The following is a 25,458-nucleotide window of genomic DNA, read 5'->3' as shown; positions in this document are numbered from 1 at the left end:
ATATCATATCATATCATATCATATCATAAAATAATAAATTAGCCTTCTAAGAACATGGAGTCAGATTCATCATTTCCTCCCTTCATTGGGGGACCCCAAAAATACCACAGAACCTGGACGGTTGTAACATCTGTGGGTTCACGGTTGCACCATCAGACTCTCCCTCTTTGAGGCAGGGGGAGGGTTTCTCACCAGCTGGGGAAATGTGCTCCTTCAGCATCTGGCCCATCTCCTTCACCAGAGCCCCCACCCAGTCTGGGTGGTTCATTTCTGAGCTGGGCTGTGGGGCAGGGTCAGGCTCTGGGGCAGCAGCATCCCTTGTCTCTGGGGTAGGTGCCAGGGTGGTTATCCAGGTGAATCTTCCCTTATCTCTGAATGCTAAATAGAACAGGCCTATCAGCAACACCAACCACTTTATGATATCATTAGCATTTAGAGTGGATCTGAACCCTTTGAAAACTGGTGGGGCAGACCCAAAGAGCTGGGTGAAGGGTTGGGAGAAAATTTCCTCTGGTGTAATCTCCCTACAGTGGGTACCATTATTAAAGTAACTCCAAAAACATACAGTTAGTGTGTGATAGCTCTGAATCCATGTGCCTGCCTTCCAGTGGAAGTTAAAGATCCATGAATTCCTCACCTCATTAAGCCATAAAGCAAACTGGATAACAGCGTCAGCAGCCTTAGTTATGGTTAGCCTGTGTTCCAGGCATGGCCGGGGTGCTCCTGATGGGGCAGAAGGAAGAGCTCCAGGCCCTCTGTGAGGGTGATGAGGGCAGTGGGCTGTCAGCGGGGGCTGGCCGGGCGAGCTGCAGTGCCTGGGCAGGAGCTGCAATCCCTGCCCCGGCTGCGGTGGCTTCGCTCCTTGTGTGGACCAGGGGTGGCGTGGGCAGAGCACACAGAGATTCCAGGGACATGGGTGAGGGGATTCATGGCCAGCACCTTGCAGCTGATCCCCTTGGCCCCTCCTCTCTTGTGGCCATGGCAAGAGCTGGGTGGGATGGCCCTGGCAGAAAGGTCTCCATGGATTCCTGCACATCCAGGTTCTGACCGTGGCTCTGTTCCTCTCTCTTCCAGCCCTTCAAGCCCTGAGTGAAGACAACAGCCTGTCCCACATAAGCACATTTGTTCAGGTGATGTTCGAGGGAAGAGCTGCAGAACTTTCATCTGCTGGCTCAGAAGAACCAGTGTCTCTTGAAGACCTCCAGGTCCCTTGGAAGGTGAGAGCACCTGGAGCCCAGAGGAGACCAGCTGGAGCTGCAGGCACAGCTGATGATTGGCACAGCTGAGCCTGGGAAAGCTCCCATAGCTCCTGCCTTCTCCCTCCCTGTTGACAGCTCCCTCTCTCCAGCCCTCAGACCCTGCCTGTGGTAGTTGGTGTTTTACAGTTGTTTTAACCAAAAAATTAGACTTCCTATGTTAATCAGTTATAAAGGGATGTTCTGCCTCCCTGGAGAGTAAAGAGGGAGCTGCAGAAAGAGCTGGCCAAGCTGCTCTGGATCCTTTCCCAGCAGCCCTGGCTGAGTGGAGCAGCCCGAGCTGAGCGCAGAGGTGCCCATGGAACAGCCGTGCCCAGGAAGGCTCGGTGGGAAGGGTGATCCAGGAACCACAGGCCTGGCAGCCTGAGCTGCCACCGGGGAAGGCCTTGGAGCAGATCCTCCTGAGTGCCAGCCCACGGCACGTGCAGGGAGCCAGGGCGTCTGCTGGAGGCTGGGAAAGCTCTGCAGAGGGACAGGGACAGCTGGGGGTCCTGGGGGGTGTTGAGGGCTTCTGTGTGGGAGTTTGGGGGGTTGGTGTTGGTGGGGTGTTGGGGAAGGCGTTGTCTGGAAGGTGAGAGGTCTAGGCTGGAATTTGAGTCAGTTTGAAGGCAGCATCTGTGCTTTGGCACAGCTTTGGTTACAGAGGGCAGAAAGAATATCTGTGACTTTTCCTGTTCATGGTCCTGATTCCCCTACAGGGAACAAGAGGGGAGAGCTGTACTTTACTGGCCACTTAGATATCTGTATCAGGGGGAGGATTAGCCCTTTTGCCATCTACTCATTTGCTTGGGCTACTTTTGTAACACTGAGTGGACCTTCATTACTTGAGAGCTTTTATTCCTTAAGAGAATTAGGATATCATCATCCCTTCATAGGAAGCTGTTTGCAAAACCAAAGAATGGCCTTTTGTTTGCCTCTGTGTAGTGTTATGTTCTGAAAAGTGACCCTCATTTGATGATTTTAAGGCAAATGATTTGCTGCTTTGAGAAGGGAAGCAAAATTCCAACTCTTCCCCTTCTCAGGCCATCCCAATGAATTTGGGAAGTTTGCAACTTTTTGGAACTACTTGAGTTGAGCAATGGGAAGTAAAGATTTCCTGAACTGAGGAGTCTTAAATGCCAGGTTCTTCTGTGCCTTCGCCACTAAGGTGTTTTTGTGCTGAAGGAAATTGCTTCAATGAGAAAATAATTTCAGCATGGAGTAAGAGACCAAGTGTTGCCAGCAGTTGCTCCAGGTGCTGCTGCCAACAGCCCCTGCAGGAAGGAGCACAGCCCCCAATGCACGTGGGCTTTGGCTCCCTGTGGCACAGAAGCCCCCGGGGGGCACAGGTCTCTGGGGCAGGAGATGGGCACCAGCGCTGCCAGGGCTCGGGGGGTGGCAGCTCTGCTTGGGCAGGGACTCTGCCACAGCTGCTGATGTCAGCGCTGCCCGGGCCCCAGGGGTCAGAGCAGCATTCGTGCCCTGGCCCACACGTTGCCTGTCCATGTCACAGCCGTGGGTTTAGGATGGCCACCAGCTGGGACGTGTCCCAAGGAGGCCGTGCCAGCTTCTGTGGAAGGTCCTGTGCCCTTCCCAGCGCGGCTGCATTGGCAGCCCTGGGGCTCCTTCTGCTGCCCTGAGCCCACAGAGCAGGGCAGAGTTTGCTGATGGTCTGAGTGTTCCTAAAGACCCTGTTGGGCTGTCTTAGGCACTTGGTGTGAGTGATTTCTTCCAACCTGAGCCACTTTGGCTGGGCTGGGTGCGGCCCCAGGGCAGGGGGCAGTGTGTGCAGGGGTCCTTTGTGACACGGTGCAGCACAGTCACCATGCCATGGAATGGGTGTCCAAGGGCCCTTTGTGACACGTGGGAAATAGAAGCTTGCCCGGCTGCTGGGAACAGGCAACGGGGCAGAACGGGACAGAGCGGTGCTGTCAGGAGCCCCCGCACAGCGCACTCGTTCCTGTCTGACCCGCAGCCTTTCCCAGGCGTTATTCCTGCAGCTGAGCTCGAGGCCAGGCCACAGGACTTGGTGACCCGTGGCCTTGCCAAAGCTTCTCTTCTGCAGGTGCTCTCCAGGGCAGAGCGTGGCACTTGGTGCCCCAGAGGCATCTCCCATCCCTGCCTCCAGTGCCCTCGAGGCCCGACCACAATCCTTGACAGGAGTCTCCTGTCCTTGTGGCAGGAGCCCTGGAGACCAGAGTGCAGGACTTGCTGTCCTGTAGCCTTCCCCAGGCTTCTGTCTTGAAGGTGCCTTCCAGGCACAACTGCAGGACTTGCTGACTCGGAGCTTTTCCCAGGCATCTCTCCTGCAAGGAGCCACAAATCCAGTCACTAACATGGAGCAGACACCCCTGAGAGCGACCAAGGTGGCCTGGGGGGTAGAAGAGGAGGAAGAAGGCCCTGCAGCTGCCCCAGCACAGGAAACCAAAGAGGTGGTGCCGTTTGAGCAGCCGCAGGAGGGTGAGTGCCAGAGCTGGGCCACAGGGTGGGTGCCTGCAGCCAGCTTGGCACCTTTGCATCCCATCCCATCCCATCCCATCCCATCCCATCCCATCCCATCCCATCCCATTGCATCCCACTGCATCCCATCCCATCACATCCCATTGCATTTCATCCCAACCCATCCCATCTCCTGGGGATGTTCCCATGGACAGAATGGAATAGGGATGAAGAAGACATGGAGCAGAGAGACCCAAGAGTGCCCAAGCTGCCCTGGGTGGAGGAGGAGGAAGAAGGCCGTGGACCTGCTCCAACACAGGAAACCAAAGAGGTGGTGACACTCGGGCCGCCACAGGAGGGTGAGTGCCAGAGCTGGGCCACAGGGTGGGTGCCTGCAGCCAGCTTGGCACGTTTGCATCCCATCCCATCCCATCCCATCCCATCCCATCCCATCCCATCCCATCCCATCCCATCCCATCCCATCCCATCCCCTGGGCCATGCCCATGGACAGGACAGAAGAGGGGCTGGGCAGACACCCCGCAAGGGCCATGCTCCATTCCCTGGGGCATCCCGGGGCTGTCCCTGCCTGGGGAGCACAGGGCTGGGCCGTGTTCTCCGGCCTCTCCCGCAGCCCCTCAGCTCTGGCTGCGCTCGCTCTTTGCCAGGTGCAGCCCTGGAGCGCACACAAGAGCAGGAGCCCGCCCGTGGCCTCTTCCGCAGAACAGCGCAGGTACCTGCAGCCATCCCCACCTGGGCTGGGCCTGCTGGCACTGCGCTTGCAGCATTCCCTGCAACATCCCTGGCTTCTTGCCCTTCTCCTACAGCTGGTTTGCAAATTCATGAGGAGAATTAGGGAGGAAGAGACCAGCCCCATGGGCACTGGGCTCAGAGCGTATTCGCACATCTTCAAAACTCAGACCAGTGCTGCCCTGCTGGATATGCTGGTAGAGGAGGGCTTTTCCAACCCAAAGCAAGTAAGCAGCCTGTGGCCAGGCTTTGATCCTCCCAGGAATTGCTTGCTCTCCCAAGCCATGCCTGCTGCTCACTGGAACTCTTGGAGGCCGTGGCAGCGTGGTGGCAAGGGAAGCACTTGTCTGGAGAAGCTGGGCACATTCCTCCCTCTGGCCGCTTTCCAAGTGTCCCCGTGCCTTCTCCAGGTGCCCGCCCTGGTCAGGTACATCCACCAGTGGCTCCTGGCCAATCAGTTTGCTGAGCACAGGCTGAACAGGAGCCTGCTGGATCTGACGGAAGCACAGCCCACTGACGTAGTCGTGACGCTCCTGCGTGTGGCCCCGTCCTGTGACAGGTATGGGGCCCACCTGCCCAGAGGGCTCAGGGCTCCCCAGCCCATCAGCCTGTCCAGCCTGGCCCAGGTGTCCGAGCAACAGAGAGCTCCAGGGCCCTCTGGCTGCTCCCTTTGCAAGCCCTGGCACGTCAGGCCTCGAGCCTGCTGCCATGCTCCCTCACTGCCCCTCAGGGGCCTGTCCCCACAGGCCTGGGCTGCCTGGCTGCTGCTGGCCAGTGGCAGTGGGCAGAGGCACAGCTGGCAGCCAGCTCAGGTCCCCACTGCTGCCCAGGCCCCCGTGCTGTGTCTGAGACCCCCCTGAGACAGAGCTCTAACCCCACAGAGCTGCTTTCACCATGTGGAAGAGCATCATGTGCTCGCCCAGGACTGCAGAGCCGGCGCTGCAGATCCTCCTGCATGTGCTGGGCAGCTGGCCCAAGCACAGCACGTGCACCTCCGACGGGGACAAAACGGGTGTCTTTGTCCTGGCTGTGAGTTTCTCTATCTGGCCTTTGCTGGCCCCAAGGCCGCCTCTCCAGCAGCTCTCCATCCCCCTTCCCCCCCTGCATCTCCCTGCCTCAGGTGCTGGCCTGAAACCTGGCCCAGGGGCAGCTCCAGGCCCAGCAGGCCCCATGCTCCCCTGCGTCTCTCCAGGCCTCTCCCTGCCAAGCTCGGGCCCTGCCACACGGACACCTGGGCACTGAGCGCTCTCTCGGGGGGCTTTGTCCTTTGCAGGCAACTGTGGTGATGTGGAAGATCCTCCAGGTGCCCTGTGTCCCACATATGGTGACGGTCTATTTCCCTCGCTTCTTCATACATCTGCTCTTCCAAGTGTTCCTCAGCACTCTGGATATGCCAGAGGAGGTTGATGCCTTCTGGAAGGGATGCCAGGAGCAATACGGCCTTGCCACCAGCCCCAACAGGTGCTCCATCCCACTCCTCCTGTCCCTGCCATGTCCCTGGGCAGGAGCCAGTACTCCCAGCGTCACCTGGGCTTTGCTGTGCACGCAGGTTTGCAGTGCGGACCCTGAAGTCCCTGCTCTGCCGAATGCAGCACCAGGATGTGGTGGTGGCAGTGGAAGGCAACTGTGGCTGGGACACGCTGCTGTGTGCTGACACCCACCACTATGCCGTGGGTCTGCTGGCCAGGTGAGAGCCCCTTCTCCCCACAGCCTCTGACATTTGTGCTCCGGGCCCAGGGAGCTCCACACAGTCCCCGAGTCGTGGGCCAGAGGGCCTTGTCATTGAGGGATGGCCAAGCAGACTGGAAAAGGCTGGCAGAGGAGGGTGCCCAGCAGGAGCTGCCTCCCTAATAGCCCAGGGCCCCTTGCAGGATGCTGGCGAAAGAGCAGAGCTCTGTGCATCAGTCCTGGCAGAGCTTTGTCCCCCTGGCCCACAGGCTTGGCTCCTTTTTCTCCTGCCAGGGAGATGTGCTGTGTCTCCATCCCCTTGTGCTCCCGCATCGCTCGCTACCTGCTGCGGCTGCTCAGCACACAGGAGCCACGCTGGGAGCTGCCCGGCCTGGCCTTCCTTGTGGAGGTGAGCCTGATGGCCAGCGCTGCCTGGCTCAGCTGCCTCCCAGCTCTTTGCCCTCTGGGAGCCGCAGCTGCCTGGGACGGTGCCCGTGCCCTGTGCTGCTGCCCGGGCCCTGGCCTGTGCGGCTCCGGGCTTCTGCCGGCCGGCTCCCCTGTCACTGCCCTGTGCCTTTCAGGTCCTCCAGTTCCTGGACTTGAGTCAACGTGGTGCTAACAGTCCTGCCAATCTTGTCAAGGCAGCTGCAGAGCGAGTGCAGAGAGAGGCGTCGCCTGGCGCTCAGGGCCCTTCTCAAGCTCATTGAGGAGCCCTTCATGGTGAGAAAGGGGCAGCGGCTGAGGCTGAGCTGGGGAATGCAGTCGCTTGGGCTTGGCAGGGCTTTGGGCGCTGGGGCAGCTGCTCCCAGCTCTCCTGCCTCCCAGTTCAGCTGCCCCAGTGCTTGGGGACAGGCCTTTGGCCTCTGGGCCCTGCGGCAGCAGGATGGCATTTCGCACACTTGTGTTCCGCACAGACCAAAAAACTGTGGAGCCTGACTGAAAGTCTTGTGCAATTCCTGTGGGATGCAGATGGAGAGATAGTTAGCATGACAGCCATGCTACTCAGCTTTATCATCTTGGACAACGACACGCTGATGCCCAGCCCCATCACACTGCAGCTGCTTGAGGCGCTCCTGCCACTCTTTGAGCACGTAAGGCTCACTGCCCCCAGCCACGGCCACTGGCTGCTGCCCGCACACTGTGTCCTGTGCATTTGCAGGCCTGTGCCAAACTGAGCCCCGTGCAGCCGCAATGCTGAGGTCTTGTCTTCTTGCTTCCATACAGAACAATTGGCAGGTTCAGCTGATCTCCATCCTGCTCTTCCGAACGTTGGTGACTCTTCCACAGGAAAGGGAAAAAAAGGCCCTGAAGACACCCCTGCGCCAGAGCCTACTGCCTCTCTTCTTCCACTGCCATGATGGCAATCGGCTTGTGGCACAGGTGAGGACTCGTGGGCTGCTGCTGTCCCCCTGGCAGGAGGCTCGGCTGCCTCCTGGCCTGGCGCCTGCCGGGCTGCAGCCTCCTGCAGGCCTTGGCACAGGGACCCGGGTCCTGCGCCCTGGGCTGTGGGGCCATCTCCACATCTCTGCTGCTCTCCAGGCTTCTCAGAAAACACTACTTTGTGTGGCCAAGTTCCTGAAGAGGAAGGCATCTTGAAAGACTGGTGAAGAGCCAGAATCTGTGGAAGTTCAGCAAGTGCCTGGTAAGGAGGGCCTGGAAGCCCCAGTCTCAGCCCAGAGAAGCCCCCTGAGCGCGGTACAGGCAGCGCCCGCCCAGGGGCTGAGCCAGCGCCAAGCCTTCCCTCCTGCCGCTCTCTCCAGCTGGCAGAAGACAGCAGCAGAGCGGCCGAGCACCTGCGCCGGGCCCTGCCCTACCTGCAGAGCCCACAGGAGTCCCTGCGAGCAGCGGCCATCAGGTTCACGGGTGAGCCACGAGCCCGGGCTCCCTCCCCGGCCCGGCCCGCCGCAGCTCGGCCCCAGCCCCGCCTGCTGCCCCGGCAGCGCCAGCCGGGCCCGGCGCCGTGGAGCCCCGCCTGGCCTGGGCATTGCTGCTGCCGCCCTCTGGCAGCCGTGCCCTGGGGCGGCAGCGTGCGCCAAGGGCCGGGCTGAGCCCTGCCGGGCCAGCAGCCCGTGTGGCCACAGCGCCGGCAGCGCCGCTGGCAGGGAGCTGTGCCGCTGGCGCCCTCACAGGCTCTGTGTTCACAGGGATGGCCGCGCGGCACCTAAGGGGGAAGAAGGAAGAGCTCCGGCTCATCTGCAACGGTGAGTGAGGCCAGCGGGGCTGCCGGGGGAGCTGCAAGCCCTGCCCCGGCTGCCGAGGGCTCTGCTCCCTGTGCGCACCAGGGCCGGCGTGGGCAGAGCACACAGAGATTTCAGGGTCACCCGGGGCATTCGTGGCCAGCAGCTTCGGGCTGGTCCCGTTGGTGCCTGCTCCCTCCTGGCCATGGCTAGAGCCGGCTGCCATGGCCCTGCCAGGGCGCTCTCCTCGGCTCCCCGCAGATGCGGCATCTGACCATGGCTCTGTCCCTCTCTCTTTCAGCCCTTCAACACCTGACAGAGGACACCAGCAGTGCCATGTCAGACGTGGCAATTGCAACATTGCATGTCCTCCAGGCACTGCAGAGTGAGCCATATTCCGTCTTCCAGAGGCTGCAAGATCAGCTCTGCAGGGCATGGAGGACTCGGCCTGGTCTCTCAGGGCTCGGCTGGCTGCGCTGCTGCAGCTCTGCAGAGAGCTGATGCCAGAGGCTCTGTCTGCTGGGACCACCTGAGCCAGGCGGGAATTTTCCATTTCTTTCAGATTGTTCTTTTCTTCTTTTTGGTTTTTCATTAGTATATGAATATAGAATTTGTTAGAATACACAGACTCCCAGGAGCTTTCTTTTGCCTCCCAGGCTCTGCAGGGCTTAGGGGAAGAGGGGGACAAGGGTGCCTGGGCTCGGCCAGCTGCCCAGGTGTGCAGTGTTGCAGGGAAAATGGCCAGAAGCCCCTTGGCCTTTGGTGGTTCTGCAGAAGCTTTTGTGCTGGTGACAGAGCGGCTGGGCAGGGGCCAGAGCTGTGGGGATCCCTGTGAGAGCGGTGCCTGGAGATGGCCACAAGCCCTGTGCCAGGCAGGAAGCGCCCTCTGTGTCCTCCTGCCCGTGTGCTGCTGGCTGGATTGCTGAGGGCTCCCGGGTGCCTCTGGATGGGGCTCCTCTGGAGCTGCTGTGGGGCTGCGGCGCTGCTGCCGGGCAGCTTGGCTGGGCTGGGGCAGCCCCTGAGGGGCTGGGGCCATGAAGGGATGAGGGGCTGGGAAGCTCTGAGAGGACACGGCAGTGGGAAGGCACGAGGGGGATGTGTGAGGGAGTGGGTGGCTGTTACATTGGCTGGAGGAGGAGTGGGTTGGAGACAGAGAGAGCACTCACCCCGATGTTCATGTGGCAAACAGAGAGCGTTTATTCTCAAGCCCATCCTTCTAAAGGGCCTTTGAAAAATCCAGTCTGGATAATTTCATTGCTCTGATCTCTATGCCTTGTCAGATTCTGGCCAGTGAAATCTGCAGCCCTGGGAGAGATGTGACTGGGCGAGGCCCCTGGCAGTCAAACCAGGGCTGGTACATTCACACAGCACGAGCCAGCCTGCACTGTGACACACGGCAACAGAGTGCAAGGCACAGCTCCGGGTGCTCCCCAGGAACCTCAGCTCTGGGAGCACTGTGTGCCCCAAGCTCCAGGGGCTGCAGTGGGAGCCCGGCTGGGCTCTGCCCTGGGGCCATCCTGCAGGGACAGCTGGACACAGGGAGCATTCCCTTGCCACAGACAGCCAGGCCAGGGCTTAGGGGCAGCTGCTGCAGCCCGGACTGCACTGTTGTGTGCTGTGATCTGGGGCTGGGGCTCCCCGCACAGGGCACTGGGCTGGTGTGCCACAGGAGGCAGAGACGCTTCAGCTTCAGCCTAACTGAGGTGGGCGCGTGGGCTGGGAAGAGTGGGGAGGCTCAAGGGGATGCACAGAGCTCATCCTGCTGCAAGGACAAGGAAAAGGGAGAGGGAGCTCAGCAGTGGGAAGAGCTGAGTGCTGGAGAGTGGCTCTGAATGACACTAAAATCCCACTGGACCTCTGAGACATTGCTGATCCTCAGCCAGTGACAGGATGAGTCCCTAAACCTGGGACTCTGCCTTCCTCATGGTGAGGGGCATCAAGGAGAGAAAGCAGAAACTGCCCGTCAGCTGAAGGCTCCTGTGCCCTTGTCCCAGCCGCCCGCGGTGCCCAGGCCATGCTGGCCGTGCTCAGAGCGGTGCCCAGAGCTGCCCATCCCTGCTGCCTTTGGCACAGAGCAGGAGGGCAGGACATGTGCCCAGCCTGCAGCCAGCCAGGGCACATCCAGCCCTCAGCAGCTGCCCAGAGCAGGATGCTCCTGTGCTCGCTGCCATCTCCCAAAAGCTCTGATCCCACCCTGCCAAGCAGACAGGGACCCACCTCACGCCATCCCCCGCTGGAAGAAAAGCTGGTTCCAAACGATGTCCTCAGCCTTCTCCAAGGGCACGGCCCATCCACGCCACAGCTGCTCCCAAGCACTTCCCAATCCAGACTGGAGCCCACCTGGAATGCTTCCTCTAGGAAAACATACAACAAATTATTGAAAATAAATTACAGACAAAAAGGGGAAACAAGAAAAAAGGTGAAAAATCTTATCTCTGCCAGGGGCTTGAGGAAGGCCCAACCCCTGCATGCCAGGGAATAACCCACCCACGGGTGAGGGAAGCCCAGGCTTTCTCCCTTCCCCCTGCACTGCCCCCCACAATAACGGTGACCCCAAAGCAAACAAGGGCAGAGGAGCAGCCCAGCCCTTCCTTGCCTGCACAGCAAAGCAGCCCCTGCACAGCTTCTGGAGTCCCACCTCTGCTCCCACCATGGGGCTTTGTTTGTGTCGGGCTGGCTGCCCCAGCCCCAGCCCCAGCCCGGGGCACGGTGGCTGCTGGGGGCTGTTGGCAGGGCCAGGAGCCCACTCCCATTTGTACCCACCCCAGCCCATGCCCCAGCCCTGCCAAAAGCAGCTGGGCAGCGGCTGAAGGATCAGCTGCACCCACCCCAGCAAAGGGGGAACCTTTGGTTCCTGGCCAGGCTGTGCAATGCCCAAATCTGGGAGCATCCCCCTGCGTGTGGACTCATCTGCAAATTCCCTGTGGAGCCTGGCTTTGAAGAAGGTGCCCCAATCAAAGTCCAGCATCTTCAGCTGGCCAGTGGGCAGGTCCAGGAAGAGGTTGTCATCCTTGATGTCATCCTCGCTTTCTCCAGCAGCAGCAGCCCCACCTGGTACAGCTTCTCCAGGGGCTCCTTCTCCTTCCCTGGGCTGAGACCAGACTCTCAGGGCTCTGCCCAGGGCCCCAGCTGTCAGGGAACCAGGACAAGCAAAACCAGCTCAGATGGCAGCCACCAGTGCTGGGCAGAGCAGCTCAGCTCCAGCACAAGGGCTGTGTGTTCCCATCTGATGAGCCCTGGGCAGTGACACGGGCAGGACAAAAAAGTCTGGGTTCCTTTGCTACTCATTGCCAAGGCATGTTTGGGGCTGTAACTTACCAGGGCCTGCATCAAAGTGTGCCTGTGGCTCTCTCCCTTCCTCTAGGGCAGATGAATATCCTGCATCCCAGGATGACAGAGCAGCTCTTCCAATGAGGGCCTTTCCAAGTCCAGCATGGATAAACACCGCCTGATCCGATCTTGGCACTCTGGGCACAGAAACCAGAAACCCCGGGCAGTTGGAGAAGGCTCCTGTTGGCTTTGCCCCACTATTCCCATGCCCAGGCCGTGCTGGATGTGCTCAGAGCTGGGTCCAAGCTTTCCCATCAATTCCCTGTTTTGGAGGAGAGCAGGAGAGCAGGACATGTGCCACCTCCTCAGCAGCTGCCAGAGCGGGATGCCCACGAGCCCGCTGCTGTCTCCCAGCACTGGGATTCCCCCCATGGCCAGAGATGAGGATCCACCTGGAGAGAGCCCTTGTGGCAGCGAGACCTGATGGTCCCAGCTGATGTTCTGGCCCCTCCTGAAAGGGTGCTCCCCGCAGACCATCTGGTGCAGCAGGATGCCCAGGGACCAGATGGTAGCTGGCTTGCCATAGTACCAGCCAAAGTGGCTCCATTCCGGGGGGCTGTATGACCATGTTCCTATGGAATACAGATGGAGTTCAGCAGGGGGATGCTGCTGCTCCCAGAGCCTGGCCCCAGCATCCCGGGGCGTGCGGGGGCTGCCCCAGTGGCACACGGGGTGACCACTGCCCTCTCACCAGCACCTAGGACTTGTGTACAGACTTAGGGTTGGAAGAGAAGCCACTGGTGCTGGAAGAGTGCAGTAGAAACCCTGGTAAGGCCTGATCGTAGCAAGGAAGAACCCACTCAGTGCTGGTGAAAAACCATGCTGTTATGAATTCGAACGAGGCCAGATTTTGAGAAGGAAATAGGCTCTTATTTATCAAAACAAACTACAGAGGACAGGGAGTTTGAGATAAGCCCAAATTCCCACGCAACAACCCAAAGATAACAACATATCCCAAACACACTGGGTTCCCCCCCATATAGTACATCCCTCAGAAGGAGAAGAACCCTAACCCAACCAAACCCTCATTTTATAACCCCTCTCGGGTCCAGGATTGGTGGGGTTTGGATCCGCACGTTGATTGGTCATTTTCCGGTGTTCTCATTGATCCTTATCAATATTCATTCTGGACCAATCATTTTCTCAGGGCGTCGAATGATTGGTCAAGTCCCCTGTCCAATCACCTCCCGCCCCCCTTCGACTATCGCCCCCACCAAACCCTGGACCTCCCCTCCCCAGGACCCACAACAAACACCCATCAACTCACCCCAAAACAACAATTCCCAACCCAGCCCCAATTCAACACAAACTGAACACCATTTATAACAATGCCCTCATCCTCCCTGCCTTCATTGCCCCAAAAACATTATGAACCCAAAGCAAACCAGGTGAGTGGAGCAGTCCAAGCCCTTTCTCACCTGCACACCAAACTGGCTGGGGCTCAGGTTCTGCCCCCCGTCTCTGCTACCCCACCCACGGGTGTTTTTGTTGGCCTGGCTGCCCCAGCCCCAGCCCCAGTCCTGGCCAGAGTGGTGGGCAAAAGCTGCCAGCAGGGCTGGAAGCTGGCTCCCCACTCAACCCTGCTCAAAAGCAACTCAGCTGAAATCTCAGTGCCATGAAGGGCAGCAAAAGAGAGAATCCCTGCTGCCACACCCAGCTTGGGCTGTGAGATCTTGGGCCATGAGATGCCAGGACCAGGAGCACACCCCTGCATGGGCTCACCTGCAAAGTGAGTGTAGGCTGTGTCTTGCAGGTTGGTCCACAGCCAAAGTCAATCAGTTTGGCCTGCCCGGTGTGCAGGTCAAGCAGGATGTTCTCTGGTTTGATGTCCCTGTGCAGGACCCCGCAGCTGGTGCAGTGCCGCACGGCCTCCAGCACCTGGCGGAACAGCTCCTGCGCCACCTCCTCGGGCAGGAAGCCCCGTGCCCCAATGAAACGCTGCAGGTCCTGACACCGCACCGGGTGCTCCAGCACCACCAAGATGTCGTTGGGGAGCTCAAGCCACTCCAGCAGCTGCACCACACCAGGGAAGCCAGTGGACACCTTGGCCAGCAGCACGATCTCCAGGGGTGCGCTGGTGCCGTCGGGCTGCGGGAGGAGCACGATGCCCTCAGTGGGGCCGATGCCGTGCCGGGGCTCGGGGAGCCCTCAGCCAGCCCAGGATGCTCTGCGCCCTGCGCTGGCCCCACGCCCGCTCTCCCTCGGGGTGTCCTGACGGCTTCCACCCTGCCGGGCCTCGGCTCATCCCCGCCCGGCATGGCCCGGCTGCTGCCGCTGGCCCCGCTCACTCACCAGCTCTCCCCAGTGCCGGACGCGGTTCCGTGGCACCCTTTTGATGGCAACCTGCAAACCAAGGGCAGCAGCGGGCTCAGCTCGCCGCCCGCCCTGCCCAGACCCGTCCTCCGCCCTGCCGAGCCCCATCCTCCGCCCTCCTCCTCATCCGCCCCCTCCTCCTGCGGCCGCCGCTGGCCCCGCCGCTCACCGGGGCGCCATCCGAGAGCCACATGGCTGCGAAGACGCTGCCGAAGCCGCCGCGCCCCAGCAGCGAGCCCAGCCTGTCCTGCTCCTTCAGACCCTGCTGCGCCTTCCCTGCGGGCGGGACGCGGCTGTCAGCGCTCGGCCCGGGGCCAGCAAGGGCCCCCGAGCGCCCCTCAAGCGCCCCGGGCCAGCCATGCCCAGGCGTTCGCTCCCGGGAACGGGACAGCGGCGGCTCGGGGCTGGCGGCCGCGCTGCCGAGCGGCGGAGCTCGGGCCGGGCAAGCCGCAGCGGAGGCGGCAGGAGCGGCCACGCCGCCTGTGTCCTCCGCGGGCCCCGGCAGGAGCCGGAGCCGGGGCCGGGTCCGGGCTCGGGCCAGGCGGAGCCAAAGGGAGGCGATGCCACCCCAGCCCCAGGCACTGATGCCCACCCGGCAGCGCCACCGCCAGCATGGCCAGAGCCGGCCGGAGGCGAGACCGCGGCGGGACGCCCGGGGCCGGGCACGGGGCAGCCCCGCCCGGGGCCGGTGGCGGCGGGGGCCATGGCCCGGCCGAACATGGAGAGAGAGACTGGGAGAGGAGGGGACACCAGGAAAGGGAGAGCGGGACAGGGTGCGGTACTGCGGGAGAGGGAGAGGAGAAGCGAGAGGGAGTCGATAAAGTTGCTTCTTTCACTGCTTTCACTGCTGCTGCCGCTGCCGCTACTTTCGCTGCTGCCGCTGCAACTGAAGCTCTGGGGCCGTTTGTCCCCGTGTCCGTTTGTCCGCTGCCCGCTCGCCCCCGCGCCGAGCCCCGCGCTCCCCAGGGGCAGCCCCTGAGCCTGTCCATGTCGTGAACCGGCGGGAGAAATGCGACACGCCATATGCGATGAATAGCAAATCCCAAAGTTTATTGAAAGCTCACCCATATTTATATTGGTGTTAATGAAGCTTATACATATTGCAAAAGCTGAGCTCATTATTGGTTAAAGCAAACTTAGATCAACCACACCTACTTCTATCTTCTAACAATTATTTTGCTTCTATGTTTGCATTCTTCTAACTTTTCTACCTAAGATAACTACATTTTCTGGCAAGCGATTTTCTCCCCCGTCTTCCCGTTTCAGGGAAGGTCACTGTGACCTTCGTCAGTAATTGGGCACTGGTTGCTCAGTTCCCAGCTTGTTTCCCCTATCCTTATCCATTGGTATCACATCGAAATGTCCTTTCTCAGCTAACCAATAATCCAAAAAGCTCTCTACATGTCCAAACACGGGAACTTTGCTGAGTTCAGCCATGACCCTGGAGTCTGCACTCCTGCACAGCGGCACAGGAATCCCCTCAGTTGCTGCTGTGCATTGTCCCTGCTGAGGGTCAAACACTATCGGAGTGCATTCCCTGAATGCAGAATTTGTTCTTGACCCAAGCACTGCACTTATCTCGCCAGCAGTGCTTTCCAAAAAAAATAATAAAAAAAAAAAAGCAGAGGAAGGCAAACTGTGTATAGCTCATGGTATTTGACAGTGTCTAAAACATGCCAAGTCATGGATCTTAGAGGTTAGATCCATTTGGAATTAATAGGATGGAGAAATAATGCAAAGGGGAGCATAGAAATAAACAGAGAAAACATCTTGGTTTGTTTCTTTCTGTTTTCATTTCATTTCCTAAAAACTGTTCCAGTTCTTCCAGAATCTTGTCCACAGTCCTGTTTGCTCATTCCAAGAACCTTTCCTGGAGAACCAGGTGCAGCTTCTGTCACAAGATGTGCCACCAACTGCAGCTTCTCTTGGCTTTTCACACCGTGCATGCAGCACGACTCTTGCAGCAAAGCAGGACAAATGTTTGAAGAACTTTACAGCTTGTTCTTTCTTTTCCTTGTGGGTTGGGCACTTGTGCCATTGGTGAGGTTTTCATTGTTACTGTTCTACCCTAAGAAAACATAATGGGCTACCAGGAATTGTTAGGGAATGCAAGCCTGACTGAATGCAGAGAAAGAATCTCCAGAGCCTGCAGCCAGAAAGGGAGAGCTGTGTGATAATCATTCCAACACCCCCATGGACATCTTGAAAGTGATGTAGAAGATGAAAATGGGCTGACATAGGGAGTTTGTTTCAGTGTTCAGTTCAGATGCTTCTACATCTCCTGCACTGATATAAAACAAGAGAACAATCAGTTCATGAAAGGCACCAGAACAAGCTGGACCTCTGAGGAGATGACTGAAAGAATGTGAAAAGGAGAAATGCAGGGAATGACTTAGTAAGCTTTGGCTGTACAAAGGATCATTTTTCCTAATAATTTCCAATCCATTCCCTCTGCTTTTGTCCTTCCTAACAAGGCCATTTTCATCCCAGATTCCCCATGAAATGGGAACCCTGAGCTTGTGGAAGTGCCTGAAAGATGCCCTGTTCCTCTGCAGGGACACTGAGGCTGAGGCAGGAGCCTGAGCCCTCTCTGGGGCAGCCTCCTCGGAGCTGGAATTTGTGCCGTGCTGGGAGAGGAGGAGGAGGGGGAGAGCGCTGGCGCTGTGTGGCAGGAGCAGGAGGTTTGGGCCGCAGGACATTCCGTCTGCGCCGCTGCCCCGCAATGGGCGGCCGTGCCCGGGGCTCTGGGCCTGGCCCCGCGTGCGCTGAGCTCCCGACACTGCGGGAGCTGCCCGGGCTGGGCTCAGCTTCCCGCTGGGCCTGGGCAGCAGGCTGGGCTCCAGCTGGGACCAGCAGCAGCTGGAAATACCTCTGGGCATCTCCATTTGCTGCTGCTGCTCAGAAGAAACAATGGAGGCAGTCAAGAAGTTCTGGTTTTTCTTCCTCCTGGTGGATTTTTTCATTTTATTTAACACTTGAGAGGCAATTTCTGTGATGGCCTCTGTCAGTTGATTCTATTTCAGCAGCAGCAGACACAGGGCTGTGTTTGAGCACTGCAAATGTGGCCTGTGTGGCTGCTTTTAATTCCTTGACTTTGTGCTCAGGGACTTGAGAGCATTTCAAGATCTGCTAATCATGATGCCTGGGACCAAAAGCCTGAGTTCACCAATTCCCTGTCAGGGGCAACGTACAAATCACCAACAGGACAGGACTGCTGAGAAACATGTCTCGAGCTGTTTATTTTCCAGCATCAGTCTCATTACATGGTTATAACAATGGGAAGATGGCAGCAGCTCGTGTCCTCGGCAGCAGACAAAGAACGCAATGTTACAACTTACTTTAAAAGTTTTTTGACCAATCCCACAAAGCAGAAGCATATTGACGGTAGTTCTATCCAACCACTATAAGCACAGGTACCTTTGGTTAAAATAATGCTTGCTTATTTTGAATACAATACCTGCTTGTAAGCCTTAAAACACAATGCACAGAGCTCAAGCTTAGAAATTCTTAACATCTCGCTAGATATACTTTTGTGTAGCTTAGGGAGTTATTCTACCAGGCGTTAATACAAAAACCAATGTTCTATTTGTCCTTACTTTCTACTTCTAATACAACTTTTCTGCTGACAAATATTATGACTACCGCTTAGCTCTAATCACAGTTCTGCTGTCTCTGAGGTCTGCCTTTTGCAGCTTTCCCAAAGCCCTCTGATTTTAAGGATTCCAAAATTCACTGTCACAAAAGCACTCTGGGTAGCGCTGATCGAAAAAGGCAATTGCAGTTTTACAGATAAATTTCAAGTGGCAAGCAGAAGAGGGGCAAGAGCAGCCATGATCTCCAATTCCCAAAGGCAAAGGCAACAGCAGCCTCCTGCTGTCAGCTCAGGGTGAGTAAAACAGTGCTGAAAACAGCGCTGGAACCCGATCCTTTCTTTCTCTGAGCGCTGGCTCAGGGCAGCACAGGCGGGCCCTGAGGAGTCAGGGCTGTGTGTGGGTGATTGCTGCTCTAGTCCAGAAGTGAGCTGGAAAAAGCCCTTGGGAGCCGAGGCAGGAGCAGGTGGGAAGGGGCCGGCGCTGCTGCTGCTCCTGGCCGGGAGCCCCGGCTGGGCCGGGCCGGCGCCCCCTGCGCTGCGGCTGCTGCTGCTGCCAGAGCCGGGCGGGACTCGGGGACAGGGAACGGACACGGGGGGACAGCAAAGGCCTGGCGGCTGCAGGGATGGTGGCGCTCGGGCCAGCGCCAGCACAGAGCTTCAGCCCGCAGTTAACCCCGAGGGAAACGCTGGGGAAAGGCTCCATTTCAGCCTTTCTGCACTCGTGGCTGTGAAGGGACCGAAATAAAAGGAGAACAAGCAGGGCCCAACCCCTTCTCCTTTGGGAGGAGCCCCAGGCCTGGGGCTGTGAGTGGCCATGATGGGCTGTGAAGGGCTGAGAGGGGCCTTGAGAGGCTGAGAGGGGCTGTGAGGGGCAGTGAGGGGCCATGAGGGGCTGTGAACTGTGATGTATTGTGAGGGGTCATGAGAGGCCATGAGGGGCTCTGAGGGGCCATTAAGGGCTGTTGGGGACCTTGAGGGGTCACAAGAGACCATGAGGGGCTGTTGGGGACCCTGAGGGGTAAACGGTGTCTGAGAGGCTGTGGAAGGCCAGGCGCCTTATGGAACAAAGGATTCATTATGACACTCTGGAGACAAGGAGACTGTTGTTTGCGTATGGAACCCTATGGAACCAAAAGTCCATTGTGACATTCTGGGGCCTCATGGAACCCTGGAGACCATTAGGACACTTCTGGACCCACTGGAACCAAGGGGCCATTGTGACACTGCAAGGCCTCGTTTAACCAAGGGCTCATTGTAGCACGGCAGGGCCTCATGGAATCAGGGGGATCGTAATGGGGCTCCATGAGACCACGGGACATTCTGACTCTGTGGAACCAAGGAGACCATTGTGACACTACAGGGCTGCATGGAACTAAGAACTGATGTGACAGTGAGGGGCCCAGTGGGATCAAGAGGCCACTCCGTACTTCAGGGCCTCATGGAACCAAGGAGCCCTTGTGACACTGCAGGGCCTCCTGGAATCCTGGAGACCATTCTGGCACTTTGAGGCCTCATTGAATCAAGGGGCTCTGCAGGGCCTTGTGGAACCAAGGAGCTCTTTGTGACACTGCAGGGACTTGAGAAAGCAATGAGAACATTCTGGCACCCTGAGTCCCCATGGCACCAAGGGGCCAGTGTGACACTATAGGTCCTCATGAAAGCAAGGGGCCAGTGTGACACAGGCAGGCCTTGTGGAACCAAGGCTCCATTGTGATCCTGGGGAGCCCAATAGAACCAAGGCTCCATTGTGCCATTGTGCATTTCCATGGAACCAAGGAAACCACTTTGACACTGCAAGACGTCATGGAAGCAAGGGGCCATTGTGCCGCTGCAGAGCCAAGGAGACCATTGTGGTATTGCTGGGCCTTATGGAAACAAAGATCTCTTGTGATACTAAGGAGCCTCATGACACCAAGAGAACATTGTGATGCTGCAGGGCTCCAGGGATCCAAGAACATGGAACAGTTCTGGTTGGCTTGGCCTGACTGGTCCAGCTGACCTTGGCATGTTGAGGGTTGCTTCTCATCTAGCCCTGCAGTTGTGTGCTTTTCTTCCTGTGGCTAAGAACTCTCTTTTTCCTCCAGGGGCTCATGGCTGAAACTGGGATTCTACCTCAATATATGATTTAATCCACAGATTATCTCATATGATACCTGCCAGAACAGAAAGCTCTGGATGGCCTTGGCATGTTGGGGGCCACCTCTCATCTGTCTTCAAAACAATGGGGGGGAGGGTGGGTGTGCTTTTCTTTTCATGGAAAAGAACATCTTTCAATGCAGGTGTCCATAACCAAAATTGGGAATCCGCCTCCAAAATTCATTATATCCAAGGACAGCTCCCAGACAAACACTGCCAAGACAAACAGGTCTGGCTGGCCTTGGCCTCCTTGGAGCTGCCTCTAATCAGCCTTTGAAACACTGGGGCTCTGCCCTTTCCTTCCTGTGGAGAAGAACTGTCATTCTGGTCCAGGCACTCATGGCTGAAATGGAATTCCACCTCCAAAACTCCACAAATATCCAAGGGTTACTTTCAGACAAAAGCTGCAAGGACAGACAGGTCTGGCTTGCCTTGGCCTCTGGTGACTGCCTCTGATCTGCCTTCAAAACCCTGGGGCTCTGTGGTTTCCTTCCTGTAGAAAAGAACCGTCCTTCTTGTCCAGGCAGCCATGGCCTCAAGCACATGAGCACTGTACAGGGACAGAGGAGCTCTGTGCTCAGTGGGATGGAGACTGAGGACAGCAGAGGAGAGCCCTGGGAGGGATTTCAAGGGTGGTTTCAGAGATGGTGGATCCTTTTGACATAATAGAAAAAATACAGAAAAAGAAAGAATTAATAAAAATGGCAGCTGGGGAGGTCCAGACTGGACACAAGGAGACTGGAATTTCCCTCCCAGGGCAGGGCTGTAGTGCAACACATCCCCAGAAGGGGTCTGGGTCAGTCCAATGCTTTGTTTTGGCAGGCAGAGGCAGGCAGGAGGCAGAGCCGTCAGCAAAGGAAGGGCCCAGCCAGGTGGGGCAGCCAGGGGATGAGTTTTACAACATGGCTTATGTGGTCCAAGACCTGTTCCACATTGCCAAAAGATGGCTGCAGCCTTGGGGATATTTAGTTGGCCAACACCATTGTCAATCACTGTAACATAAGGTGACCAGGAGATATTCACATCAGACCTCTGTCATTAGTTTGGTTCCACTGAAGGACAGAAGTTTATTCTGTATTATCTTCATTTTGAAAGTAAGAGCAGTGATACTGGAGTCTTCTGTAGCAGGGGACATGGTATATCATATGGAACATGTGGACCATGGTAAAAGATGCTAAATAAATAAATAAAATACATTAAATTTAAAAACACAATTATAAATAAATAAATAAAAACATTCCCAGATGTTCCAGGAACACCTCAGCCTCATGGTCTGGGAAGAAAACTTATCACCATGAGTCAGCAGAGTGGCTCTCCAGATGGCTTTGCAGAATGGCTGGTATTACTGCCTAGTGTTACAGGGTTAATATTGGGGTGCAAGGAAGCAGCATTTTTGAATTTCACTAGACTTAATATGGAATGTTAGGGGAAGAACCAAAGAAGGAAAAGGGAGGGATCAAGGTGGTTTGGAGAGAAATAGACATAGGAAAATAGAGGAAGAATACAATAAGTGGGGTCAGTCATGATGACAGATGCTGACAAATGCTGATCAGTGTGCTTGCAAGGCCAAGCCTGCACTGTTCCATAGTGCCCTGTTTCCTCATTAGACTCAATGAGTATTTTCTGACTGCTCTGCAGAGCCAGTGGGATCTGGTGGAGTCAGATGAGAAAACTTTTTGCTCTCTTGTCTGTGTGTATGAACATGTCTGTATGAGGTAGCTAAAAAGTTGAGTGTCCAAAGGCCAGCTATGGGGTGGTCCATATGGTGTTGCTAAAGGGACCCTTTATCAAGGTATACCATGGTAACTTATCCTTTGGGGCTCAGTAATCTAAAGATTTATAGAATGTCTGACGGATAGGCCCTAGTTACCCTTAATCACCCCTTTTTTCCTCTAAAAATACAAGTGGCATCAAGTTAGTATTAATTTTACACAAAATTTGTTAAAAAAAAAGCAACATAAGGCTGCAGGACAAAGTCACTTCCCAGTTGTCCTCTTCAGCTATGTTTCAAGCTTCCAGAACAATAGTTGTATTGAAAAACTCATGGATTCTAACTTGGCCCCTTCCTGGAGTGCTATGGTCAGGATTTCCAATGCCTAAAATGATTCCAAATTATTTTTACCTTTGTATTAGATATTACACAATAAGAAGGATACCCTTCTATTCAGAAAGGTCAGTTTCATAATAATGAAAACCACCAAAGGATAGTATAGGGACTTATGATCCTATATTTTCAGAAAAAAGGGATAAGAATGTATGTTTTGGTGTTCTGTAGCCATCCATGTGGACAACATTCCAATCTGCCGAAGTGTGTGTCCAAAAGGTACAGGGGGACCTGTTCCCAGAGCCTGCAGGGACAGAGGCGCAGGGCAGGGACACCGTAGGACAGCCTGGGCTGCACAGGGCACAGGCATGGGCAGCAGCTGCAAGACAGCCCTGCCAGAGCCAACTTGGGCAGCACTTTGGCCATGGCTGCTGGGCCTGGGCCTGAGGCAGGAGCAGGAGACAAGTGACCCTTGCAGGCCTGGGGCCTCATGGCCTCCTTGTCCCTGCTCAGCAGCCTGGCAGGGGCCGCCCCATGCTCCTGCCCTTGGCATTGCACATCCCCACATGCCAGTGCCCATCCTGGCAAGAGCCCTGAGCAAGGAGGGAGGGACAGCATCTGCCTGGCCAGGCCCTGGGGCTCAGGCCTTGGCCCTTGGTATTCCTCAAACACATCCAGCTTTGCTCAGCACCAGAGACACCTTGGCCTTGTTTGTTCCCAGCTGTCATCACTGCCTCCAGGGTTCTGCTCTAACTGGAACCTGGGGACACTTGCTCAGTTGTGTTCCTCAGTGGGACCCATTAAAACTTCAAGAAACTTCAGAGTTTCAATTTAATTTTGAGTTGTTGAGAAATTTTTGAAGACAATCTAAGGGACTGAGTCTGATGTAAACAACTCCAAATCCCCAAGAGGCTCATTAAAGTCCTTGTGCTGTGTCTGTGCTGCTGAGCTTTAAAGGAACAGCTCTTCCCAGGGCCAGCTCCTCTCCCAGCCCAGCAGGGCTGAGGGCTCTGCCTGCAGGCACTGAGGGGACAGGAGCCAGGCAGAGACAGGCTGAAGGCAATCAGGATTGGGAAGACATTGAGCTGAGACTTCAGCTGGGGAAAGATCTTCACAGCCCTGTGCATGGTGAGTGTGTGGGTGCAGGGCAATGTCCCCTGTGCTCCTGGAGGGATCTCCTGAAGCCAGCACACCCCAGAGCCTGGGGGATGTGTCAGGAGGACTCTCCCAGTTTCTCTGTGCCACAGGAGGAGCAGGAGGAGGAGGATGTGCTGCAGAGCAGGGCTCCCTTTCTGAGGGGACTTGTCATGAGCTCATTCAGGGCAGGAGTTTCCTGCTTGGGTCTCTGCTTTCTGGAATCCGTGCTCCCACTTTTCCCTGGCTCAGCTGAGTGGCAATGCAACCTCAGCTGTGCATAGGAGAGCAGGGGCTGAGACTCTTCAACCATCACCCTGAGGATTCTTGGGCACCTCAGCAAGTGCCTGCACCTGCCCAGCCTCCAGATCCATGCAGCATCACCTTTCCATGGTGCCCAGGCTGGGGGAGCTGTTCTTTAATCCCTGCAGGGCCGAGCAGCTGCAGGGCAGGGCTGGCCCAGGGGCTGGGCTGGGCTCTGGCAGCTCTGGCAGGGAAGGAGCCCGGGGCCACAGGAGCAGCTGGGGCTGGGACAGCTCCAGCAGCAGAGCCGTGGGCAGGGAGGGAGGGAGGCAGTGCTGAGGGCAGCCCTGCTGCAGGGCAGATGTGGCACCTGCCGGGCCTGCCCTGCAGGGAAGACACTGCCCTGAGCAGCACAGCTCTTGTGTCCCCTCGCAGCCAGCACAGCCCTCAGCCCGGGGGCTCGGGGCCCTCAGTCCCTCCTGGGCCGGCAGAGCAGCCCCAGAGATGAAGGGCATCTCTCCGGCCATGTGCCCATTCATTCCCTGCTGACCAGGGCCTGAGGGCCACTGTCCTGCCCTGCTGCTGCCTGGCAGGGGCTGGGCAGGGCTGGGCAGGGAAAGGCTTTTCCTCAGGCCCAGCTCTCTCTCTCTCCCCTTGCCTTGCCCAGGTGCTGCTGGCATTGCTGAGGGGCTCTCTGCAATGGCAGTTCCAGCTGCAGGGCCAGGCCCAGCCCTTGGGCTCCTCCTGTGCAGGCTGAGCACAGCAATGGGGTGTCCCAGCTCCCTGTGCCCAGGGAGCTCTGGGCAGGGCAGCCTGGGAGGCTGGCAATGAGCCCACTCTCCTGACTCTGGGAAAGGCAGGAGCCACTTTGTGTGCCAGGGATCCACTGCTCTCAGCAGAGTCTCCTGGCTGTCCAGGGTAACACGGGACTGGATTTCAGAAAGGTGCAAGTCCAGGGCAGCTGGAACAGGAGAGAGGGACAGAGCAGCTCCCCTCAGTCTGCACTAAGCCTCAGACAACCCTACTGCCTCCCTGGACTCTCTGTTCTTCCACAGTGCAGCAGAATCTCTCATTCTGCCTTCCGTTATCCCCATCCCTTCATCCCGGCAGCTCTGCAGCCTTACTGGAAGATTTTTTTTCCAAGTTGAACACAACGACTGGCCCCTGCTCTGACTGTTCCCCTGCACTGACTGGAGGTCAGTGCTGACTCCCAGGTGTCCTGCAGCTGAAGGTCCAGCTCCTGACACAGCATTGGCCTGCAGCAATCAGGGCTCCAGCAAGAAAGGTGAAGGAAGATCTGCTAGACATAGACAAGGGGGAGGTGTTTAGTGGGAGGAAAGGGTCTGTAAGAAAGGGCTTTTCTGTGAGAAATGTCCCCTAGATATCCCTGTATTCTCTCCTTCTCTAGGTTGAAATGTGCAGCCCCAGAAAATGTCCAACAGCAGCTCCATCAGGCACTTCCTCCTGCTGGCATTGGCAGACATGCGGCAGCTGCAGCTCCTGCACTTCTGCCTCTTGCTGGGCATCTCCCTGGCTGCCCTCCTGGGCAATGGCCTCATCATCAGCGCCGTAGCCTGCGGCCACCACCTGCACACGCCCATGTTCTTCTTCCTGCTCAGCCTGGCCCTCGCTGACCTGGGCTCCATCTGCACCACTGTCCCCAAAGCCATGCACAATTCCCTCTGGGACACCAGCACCATCTCCTACTCAGGATGTGCTGCACAGGTGTTCCTGTTTGCCTTTTTCATTTCAGCAGAGTTTTCCCTCCTGACCATCATGTGCTACGACCGCTATGTGTCCATCCGCAAACCCCTGCACTACGGGACCCTCCTGGGCAGCAGAGCTTGTGCCCACATGGCAGCAGCTGCCTGGGCCAGTGCCTTTCTCAATGCTCTGCTGCACACAGCCAATACATTTTCCCTGCCCCTGTGCCATGGCAATGCCCTGGGCCAGTTCTTCTGTGATATCCCACAGATCCTCAAGCTCTCCTGCTATAAATCCTACCTCAGGGAACTTAAGGTTTCTGTTTTCACTGTCTCTATAGCTTTTGGTTGTTTTGTGTTCATCGTTTTCTCCTATGTGCAGATCTTCAGGGCTGTGCTGAGGATCCCCTCTGAGCAGGGACGGCACAAAGCCTTTTCCACCTGCCTCCCTCACCTGGCCGTGGTCTCCCTGTTTCTCAGCACTATTGTGTTTGCTCACCTGAAGCCCCCATCTGTCTCCTCCCCATCCCTGGATCTGGCAGTGTCAGTTCTGTACTCAGTGGTGCCTCCAGCCCTGAACCCCCTCATTTACAGCCTGAGGAACCAGGAGCTCAAGGCTGCAGTGTGGACACTGATGACTGGATGCTTTCAGAAACATTAAGCCGCTTGCAAATTTCTGCAAGTCACTCATAATAA

The 25,458-nt window shown here is 57.1% G+C and overlaps 1 protein-coding gene and 1 pseudogene across 1 annotated transcript; one reads left to right on the top strand and one right to left on the bottom strand.

Moving 5' to 3' along the window:
• Positions 1-11,627: 11,627 nt before the first annotated feature.
• Positions 11,628-25,458, bottom strand: part of LOC129131829 (serine/threonine-protein kinase pim-1-like) — a 61,026-nt pseudogene continuing 47,195 nt past the window's right edge.
• LOC143696308 (olfactory receptor 14J1-like) lies at positions 17,741-25,423 on the top strand. Its single transcript, XM_077192413.1, has 2 exons — positions 17,741-17,796; positions 24,625-25,423. Exons 1-2 carry the CDS (start codon positions 17,741-17,743, stop codon positions 25,421-25,423), a joined length of 855 nt encoding a protein of 284 aa, XP_077048528.1.

The sequence above is a fragment of the Agelaius phoeniceus genome, chromosome 33 (genome assembly GCF_051311805.1).
Source record: "Agelaius phoeniceus isolate bAgePho1 chromosome 33, bAgePho1.hap1, whole genome shotgun sequence".
NCBI lineage: Eukaryota > Metazoa > Chordata > Aves > Passeriformes > Icteridae > Agelaius > Agelaius phoeniceus.
Note: the sequence above shows the minus strand (reverse complement) of the source record. Positions and strands in the feature narration are given on the sequence as shown.

Bases quoted from the DNA above. Each gene is read 5' to 3' on its own strand.
- LOC143696308 (XM_077192413.1), top strand. From the start codon at position 17,741: ATGATCTCCAATTCCCAAAGGCAAAGGCAACAGCAGCCTCCTGCTGTC. The intron at 17,797-24,624 runs GTGAGTAAAACA...CCTCATCATCAG, and splicing joins CCTCCTGCTGTCAGCTCAGG to CGCCGTAGCCTGCGGCCACC.